The following is an 8,649-nucleotide window of genomic DNA, read 5'->3' as shown; positions in this document are numbered from 1 at the left end:
GTAGAATATTTGACATAGTTAAAAAAAATAGTAATGATAAAATTGATCATATCATGATTTATAAAATTTGTATCAAAAATTAGCTTAAAATTTATTATATGAATGCTTAACATGGCTCGATATTTTCTCAGAGTTATTTATTAAATTCAAACTTTTGCACTATCTTAATGAAGCTCTGTTAAGTATAGTCAATCTGGCATTTCTACACTATTCTTTTTTCTCTAAAGAGGGAAGTATCATACATAACGTGTACGAATATAATCAAAAAAATCAAAAAACAGTGCATTTTGCAATTAGCTGTGCATTTGTCAAAATAAAAAACATATATTTTATTAGATTGAAAGATCATGAAACACAATTGTTCGTAGTAGTTGCCAACCTCTGGATCAATAAAAACTAAGTGAGATTACAAAATTATCAATTTATATTCACCCTATAATTAATATCAAGGATGATAAATATAAAGAAATAAAATATATTTATTAAGTTCACTGAAAAAGTCATGGATTCATTCATATCCATTCATTCAAAGCCAATGCTTTTTGAATGTATGATACGTCTAAAATAACATGACTTGTACCATTCGATGATTAATTTCTGTCACCTTTTTTCAATAAAATTGATTCATGGCACAACCGTGACTTGCATATGATGTCAAGAGTAACCATGAACAGCATGGATCATCCCATATATCTATCCTTCTTAATATTTATTCGGCATATCACCAACACAAGAAAATTCCACTATGATATCTTGCAAAATTTGCAGTGGAAATACTAGGACTAAAAAGTAGAAAAGAAAATTCTCTTAATAACGGTAGATCGCTAAAGAATGAATTTAAGGGATGAGTATGCTTCCTGGAGTATTTCCTGAAGCAACATGGGCACGTCGAATTAATATACATCCTACATTCTTACCATTGGGTATTCATTTGATGTTTGAAATTGTGTGAGTGTTAACTTTTTTTTTCAAAGTATACTGTACCGGCTCAAATCAGACGGTACAGAGCGTATCGTACTGTATTGGTATTCGATACAAATGGCATACCGATGCTATGTCAAAAAAATTGCATTCTGTACTGATATTGTACTACTGTGGCATCGGTACACAATCCGGTATTGAGACCGCGAGCTTTGGCTTTTTTTACTTTGATAATAATTGTACGCTTGTACGACTGCATCATATACCTAACTGGTTCAACATATCAACTCTTCCTACCGGAAAAAAAAAAAAAAGAAGTAGATAACGCTATTCTTAAGCTCTTATTCAATGGGATGTCACAAATTTGTGCCATTTCTAGCATGAATTTATGTAATTGTTGGGATTTTCTTTACCGAAAGATTGCTATCTATCAACCATTGTGCCATGAGATCTTCCCACCCTTTCAGGTATCATAATTATATGCATCATTCCCTTTCTCAAAAAGAAAAAGGAAAGAACCTAATATGCATGAGAAGATGAGAGTGCAATGATCGAACTCTGGGCTCGTTTGGTTCGCAAAAAAAGGAGGGGGGAAAGTGTGGTCAACGGGAAAGTAATGAAATGCCTCTTGTTTGGTTGGAGTTTTCAAAGGAGAGAGATGGGAAAGTTGTATTCCCATGGGAATATGATTCCCACATTTCATGGAAAAGTCTTTCCCATGAGAAACATGGGAAAGTTACTTTCCCATGAGGTGGGAATCACTCCTTTTTTATTTTTTCCCCAAAAGACCCTTCAACATTAAAGAAGCATTAAAGAGGCATTAAAGAACTAATTTTTATTAAGGGCATAATAGGAATTATACATAACTTTCTTAGGAAAGTGGATGGTCAACCAAACATAAGCACTTTGGAAATTTGTCACTTTCCCATGGTTAACCAAACATGCCAAAAGTACTTTCCTAGGTATCCTCTTCCTAGGAATCTGATTCCCAGGAATCATATTCCTATGAGGGAAAATACTTCCCGCGAACCAAACGAGCCCTCCATGTTTATTATCCTAAATCAAATAAGAAAAATTATAGGCATGAGAAGATGAGAGTGCACTAATTTAGCTTAACCAACCCCTTTCAAATTATGGTTTAACCTTACTAGAGAATAGCGCCCCCTTCCCCCAGCCAAAACCGAAAGATAAAAAGGAAAAAATGTTTCTTTTTTATTTATTAAAAAAAAAAAAAGAAGGGAAGGATGAAAGATTAGAGGGTTTTTTTCAGTTTAGCCGATCGTTTTATTTGTTTATAGTAGTCTTAACCCCATTCACATGAGCCGTCTTAGCTCAGCCGGTAGAGCGCATGGCTTTTAACCATGTGGTCGTGGGTTCGATTCCCACAGACGGCGTTTGTTTTTTAGTTTAGTGGTCATTTTAATGGCAATTATCGTCCAAAAAAAGTGCTTCTTAGTTTGAATTTTTCAGTAACAAATAATAACATGAAAAAAACAAAAATGTTACTTGTCATAAAACTATTGGCTGAAAGTTTAAATTCAAAATATTAGAACAAAAATGTAAATAATGAATAATAATCGTTATGCTTATTCTAAAAAAAAATAATCAAATGATATAACGTGGCGGATCAAAGCTTACTCTTGATATGCACACTTCCTTTCTAATAGGTGCACGCTCTTGACTTCCATCCATTGAGAAAAATTACAAAAGCAGCGCGTTGTGTGGAAAAAAAAAAAACGTGTATAGTACCCTCCCATCTCCGTTGCCCTGGGATATATATCGGAATAAAGGCGAAATAAACCAGAGAAGAGTTGGACTTATTCCGGATAACTCCACTCCATCCCGCAGTCAAGAATCCATCCATCTGGTTTTACTAAATGGGTCAAAAATTTAGGTCTAAATTTGATCATTTTATGACATAGATAATCTAATTCGACCTATAACAGATTGAAACAAATTACCACGTAGATCTTTTGCTACAGAATATTAGTAGTGCAACTATGCAAGTTAGGAAGCTCTAAGATAGCGTTGCTCAATTTTTCATTTTAATAATGGATAAATCTGTTTTACCTTTTAATTATACCAAATTTGTAGATGATACATGCTCTTGTCTAGCATAATTTTACTTTGCTCTAGGATTTTATTGAAAACAAGTATGTTGTTTTGACCACTTTTTTTTTTTTTTTGCATAATTGTGGATACTAAAATGTTCTTAGTAGGCTGGTTGCTGTAAATTTGCTACTCTGCACTTCATTTTCTACCTTACATTGAAGATATGCCTTCAGTTTCCAATCACAACTTGTCTTCTCCATCCCAAGTTAATCAAAGTAGCCTTGCTTTCTGAGATGGAAAATAACAACTCCAAGTCATAACTTTAGCATTTTCCAGCTAAATTGGGTTAAATCTGAAGGAACATTTCCTTCTCAGGTGCTTTCCTGAAGGCATTCACATCTATTTTGACATGAGGATCCATGGAATGATTTTTCTCAGTACAACCTTGAGAAACCTGAGGGTGTTTGCAACTTGTTCTACCTTATCAGAAAACGGATCCGGATGGGAGGCTTCAATGAAGCTGGTTTCTTCACCCGGTATCTGATTTCAGAGATGCTGCGAGAAGTTCTCTGTCTTCCATATTTCTTTCTTCTGTAGATTCTTACTCTTTTTTCCTGTATTTTTTCTCCTTTTTCAGCAAAAAAAAATAAAATAGGATATTAAAGTATTTTAGGATTGCTAACTAGTATTTTGAAAATTAGAAATATCCAAATAGTAGCAGTAGGAGTAGCCCCCGGAGCGCTAACTCGAAATTGAATAATCGAAGGCGCACAAGAAATACTCCTCCCAGACGAAGGCTTTTGTTTGGGAGAGCTGTTGGCAGTAGAGTTTTTTAAAGTAGAATTTTTATAAAAATCTGCTTGCTGTTTGGTAACTAACTTTCTAAAATACTGTGGCACTTTAACATATATTTAGTAAACAAACTGAGAAAGTACTTTTGTATAACAAAATTACACAGCAATGTATTATACAATATAACATATATTAATACATAAATATAGGATATAGTATAATGTTACTGTAATATAATATAATATTATTATAATATAGTTATGTAACATTGCATATTATAGCATAATAATTTAATATAATATTAAATTATTTAACATAACATATCAATGTATTATGATATAATGTAATATTATATTTATAGTATAATACAATAATAAAGGTACAAAATATTATAATTATTAGCGTACATTAATTTTCTATAATATAACATAATATATTAATGTATTATGATATAATGTAATATAATATTATATTTATAGTATAATACAATAATAGAAAATAAGAATATATTTTCTTGCTCGGAAGGGAGTCTGATTCACGGCTAAGGTTCTTTGTTAGGGCTTCAACAGATTTTTAGGTTTATAAAAAGATAAAGTATGTAATAGTTATATTTTATTATGGATATTTTAGTAAAAAAAATAGTTTTTCGACAAAGCTCAAAACAACTTTTTCGGAAAGCTCCAAAATGGAGTTTTTTTTTCCAAAAAGCTGTTTTTAATTTTTTTGAAAAAGTTAAAATAATTTTTTAAAATTTTTACCAAATATTTTTTTCACCCAAAAGTGCTTTTGAAGTGCAAGAAGTATTTTTTAGCCCCTCAAAAGTTCTCCAAACAGGGTGAAGTTTAGACCTGACCCAAAAAAACACAAAAAAACAAGCAATGGACGGGCATTATTATACTTCACCAAGCCAGACCGTAGAATTTAGTAGTTGATGTGATGGGTTTCTTTCGTTATTCTAAAATTTTTGACGTACCACGCGCGCCGGCCATCTTGGCCTTTTGGCTTATGTCAGAGCTGATGCACTTCTACGACTCCGTTAGAATTTAGTAGTCGTTATAATAACTGTCTTTTTTTCTATCGTATTATGAAATCTATAATGTCCCACATCCGTTGACCATTTTGGCCCTTTGGCTTCCATCAAAGCTGACGCTCTTCCATTACTCTTTTAAAATTTAGTAGCCGTTATAACATTTTTTTTTTTTTTATCTGTTACTTTCTATGATCTACGATGTCCCTCGTTCGTCGACCATTCTGGCCACTTGGGCTACACCTGTTCGCATTTTAAATACGAGAAGAAGAAGAGAATGCTCCTTCATTTTCACTCTTGGAACAAAAAAAGGAAGAAAACAGCTTATGATGTGTTTGACCAGCTTTCTTTGAATGCTACTTCAAAATTCATTAATGGCAGAGAAACCTATACCATCAAAATATTTAGCCTATAAGTAGCCTTGGTTGCCTTGGAAACATATAGCATGAGAATTCGGAGAGAGAGCAGAAATGAGGGCAAACAAGAAGGTGGTGTTCAAAGATTATGTGACAGGGGTGGTGGAAGAGAGTGACATGGAGGTGGTAACAACAGATACCGTCCAATTAAAGGTCCCCGAGGGATCGACGGCGGTGCTCCTCAGGAACCTCTACCTCTCCTGCGATCCTCATATGCGAGCACAGATGACCAAAAATGATCGACGTGGTGCCATGCACAACTTTCTCCCTGGCTCGGTAACTAGTTTTCTTTCTTTTTTCTTTCTAAGTAGGAGACCTTGCTTCTTTTCTAATGATGAGCAGTTAATGTGTTGTATGATGTCAACTCAGGCAAGCAAGCATTAGAAATTGGGTTTAGCGCTTCAATTTTTTTTGTTTGCAAGGGAGCAACCACCAAGGAATGTGGTTCTTTGATTCTTCTGGGGTTATCTGTAAGCTCTGGCAGAATTAGTTCACCCTTTTTCTCTTTATTGGTGTGAACTTCTGCTATAGTAAAGGAGCAGAAGTATATGCCCGAGTTTTATATCTATATATATATATATATCATCATCATCATCATCCTTTCATCATGGACAATCCAATAAAATTAAAACAGAGTCATTTTCTGAAGCATAAAAAATTATGGCAGATCTTTGGGAATTTTAAGAAAAAAGAGAGAGTAGAATATTTATTTTGCAGATTCCCCCCTGTGAAGAAGGAAAAGCTGCACATTTAATATCTCATTAATTTTTTTATAAATCATGATTTTCTTGCTATTATGCAGGTCATAAGTGGTTTTGGTGTGGGCAAAGTTTTGGATTCTGGGCATCCAGACTTCAAGACAGGGGAGTATGTGTGGGGTGTGACCGGGTGGGAGGAGTACAGCCTCATAAGAGCTCCTGAAACGCTTTTCAAGATCAAGCACACTGATGTGCCTCTTTCTTACTATACTGGTATTCTAGGTGAGCATTTATAAACTGTAATAGTTTTTGAGTTGCATATTTCCATTGAATGGTGGTAAAATTTAGAATCACTTGATACTATTGGTTTGCAGAGCTAGTCTACCATCCTTCATGATCTGGAACCCTCATTAAGATACCACATGTTTAGAAGGATTGTGTTTACTTAGATTGTGGTAGGGGGGCCTTTGGATTAATTATCCAGAGGAAAGCTCATGCACAGAGAAATAATGAGACTGCTAAATTAAGAACCAGAGAGAATGAATTTTGGTCAGCTAACCTCAATAAATTATACAATGCTAAAACCTTAGGCCAATTTGGCAACAGTGTCATTCTTTTGTTTTGTATTTTTTTTTGTTTGTTTTTTCTCTTTAAATTACCCCATGAAATATCCTACTTGTTTTCAAGCTTTGTTTTACTACCAGAATTTATGATGCCCACACAAACTTGCCAATTTTCATGTTCCAACAATCATATATCATTGTTTGTTCCAACTGGACCTTTGATTCACTTTAATCTTCTTCTTTTTTTCTGGTCACTTCGTGGGCCATCTCATTCAATTTATCTATGCCGGTCTGCAGGAATGCCAGGTTTGACAGCTTTCGTGGGATTTCATGAGATCTGTTCGCCCAAGAAAGGGGAATACGTATTTGTATCAGCAGCATCTGGTGCTGTCGGCCAGCTCGTCGGGCAATTCGCCAAACTTATGGGTTGCTACGTGGTTGGAAGTGCTGGCTCTGACGAAAAGGTGAGTGCTTTATTTAGACAATCAACTGGCTAAAATGAGAGAGAACAAGAGGAGAACCTAGTGGTGTCCAAAGGAAGTAAGGCCCCTTTGATGAAGTGTCTTGCTTCCTCCTCGTTCACTCACAAGGAAAAAAAAACAAATAGATTGTGGTCCAGCTATATGATATCTAGAATAAATTATAAGCACTTCCAAATTGCTTTGTTTTGAAATTGTTTCTTTTTATGATGTAAGATATTCTTTCAGCTGGACAAAGTTGCATGCTTATAGTTTCAGACTTTACAAATTAGCACATAGGATCTTGTGCTGCGCTTATCATTTATAATCCCTCTCTCTCTCTCTCTCTCTCTCTCTCTCTCTCGATGTTTGTTGCTTTTTTCCTGTGGTATGGAAATTGTTGGATGTACAAAGACATGGTATTTTAGAGAAATGAATCAAATGAGGATTCAGCATTTCAGAAAATGTGCCTGCCCTGTCATATTGTTAATAAATTTGAAGGCAAGTAGCTCACATATGCTGTTTTTTTAACTTTTGGCATCATGGACTCAGGTCAATATACTGAAGAACAAGTTTGGTTTTGATGAGGCTTTTAATTATAAAAAGGAGCCAGACTTGAATGCAGCTTTAGAGAGGTCAGCAAACTACCTTTCTCATTAAAAAGCATCCAAGTTTACTATCTTCTTGCACTAACTTTCTCCTAGTTCTAAGGTGTGCCAACCATAAATGTTTCAATTCTAATCAATGCATAGGTTAATATAATACCCACTCCAGACCTCAGAAATTTGTGATGTTTCAGGTTCTTCCCTGAAGGTATAGACATCTATTATGAGAATGTTGGTGGTTCGATGCTCGATGCGGTCCTGCTTAACATGAGGGAACACAGCCGCATCGCAGTGTGTGGGATGGTCTCTCAGTACAATCTTGAGAGATCTGAGGGTGTGCACAACTTGATCTTCCTTGTCACAAAGCGCATCGAAATGAAAGGATTCAATGTGATCGACCACTTCCATCGCCATTCTCAGTTCGTCGAGACGATCATACCACACATAAAGGACAGGAAGATTGCTTATATGGAAGATAAAGCTCAAGGGCTTGACAGTGCTCCTGCAGCTCTGGTGGGGCTCTTTGCTGGTCGCAATGTTGGGAAACAGTTAGTTGTAGTTGCTGATGAATAAATGCATGGATTAACTAGGATTCCATTACAGTTTTCAAATGGTTACAGTCGAATAATAACAAAACTTGTGAGTGATTCTCAATTCATCTTTCTTGTATTGATGTGCATTGCACACTTTGCATTGTTGCTAGATTGTCTATCACATATGTGTAAGTAGTGCCTCTGCAGCTCAGATAGGGCTCTTCGATGGTTAGCAATGTCGAAAAAGAGTTGGTTGCAATCGCCCATGAGTAAGTAGGAATCAGCTGGGATTCTACTTCAACTATGAAATAGCAATTGGTGTATTATTTGTATGAGTGGATGCTAAAACTTGCATGCGATCCTCAAATCAAACATATTGAATGCTGAACTTTAGGCGCTGGTTGGCCTATCAAAGATCAGGGGGAATTGTTTAGCCCAAAAGAAAATTCAGGTGTATCAAAGATCAATCAGTCCAGCAATTAATCAATCAAAGCATGCAGGCTGCTTGCGACAGAGGATAATGGCTTGTTACTTCTTTCGATATAATCCTCTTCACTGGCACCTCGCAAAAGAAAAATATGCGA

General features: G+C 35.3%; 1 protein-coding gene and 1 non-coding gene across 2 annotated transcripts; both read left to right on the top strand.

The window, feature by feature from the left end:
• The first annotated feature begins 2,242 nt into the window (after positions 1–2,242).
• On the top strand, positions 2,243–2,315 carry TRNAK-UUU (transfer RNA lysine (anticodon UUU)). The gene has a single exon. It is a non-coding gene; the product is annotated as a tRNA-Lys (tRNA).
• A 2,686-nt stretch (positions 2,316–5,001) lies between these two features.
• LOC103715217 (2-alkenal reductase (NADP(+)-dependent)-like) lies at positions 5,002–8,234 on the top strand. The gene is made up of 5 exons (XM_008802782.6): positions 5,002–5,484; positions 6,011–6,188; positions 6,767–6,933; positions 7,480–7,562; positions 7,727–8,234. Exons 1-5 carry the CDS (start codon positions 5,263–5,265, stop codon positions 8,103–8,105), a joined length of 1,029 nt encoding a protein of 342 aa, XP_008801004.3. The 5' UTR covers positions 5,002–5,262; the 3' UTR covers positions 8,106–8,234.
• Positions 8,235–8,649: the final 415 nt, after the last annotated feature.

This window comes from Phoenix dactylifera, chromosome 4 (genome assembly GCF_051530095.1).
Source record: "Phoenix dactylifera cultivar Ajwa chromosome 4, Ajwa_hap1_PhDact_Kaust_v1.1, whole genome shotgun sequence".
Taxonomy (NCBI): Eukaryota; Viridiplantae; Streptophyta; class Magnoliopsida; order Arecales; family Arecaceae; genus Phoenix; species Phoenix dactylifera.
Note: the sequence above shows the minus strand (reverse complement) of the source record. Positions and strands in the feature narration are given on the sequence as shown.

Excerpts from the sequence above, each read along its gene's own strand:
- LOC103715217 (XM_008802782.6), top strand. The coding sequence starts at position 5,263 with ATGAGGGCAAACAAGAAGGTGGTGTTCAAAGATTATGTGACAGGGGTG. Across the intron at positions 6,189-6,766 it reads TTACTATACTGGTATTCTAG|GAATGCCAGGTTTGACAGCT; the intron begins GTGAGCATTTAT and ends GCCGGTCTGCAG. Across the intron at positions 7,563-7,726 it reads TTGAATGCAGCTTTAGAGAG|GTTCTTCCCTGAAGGTATAG; the intron begins GTCAGCAAACTA and ends GTGATGTTTCAG.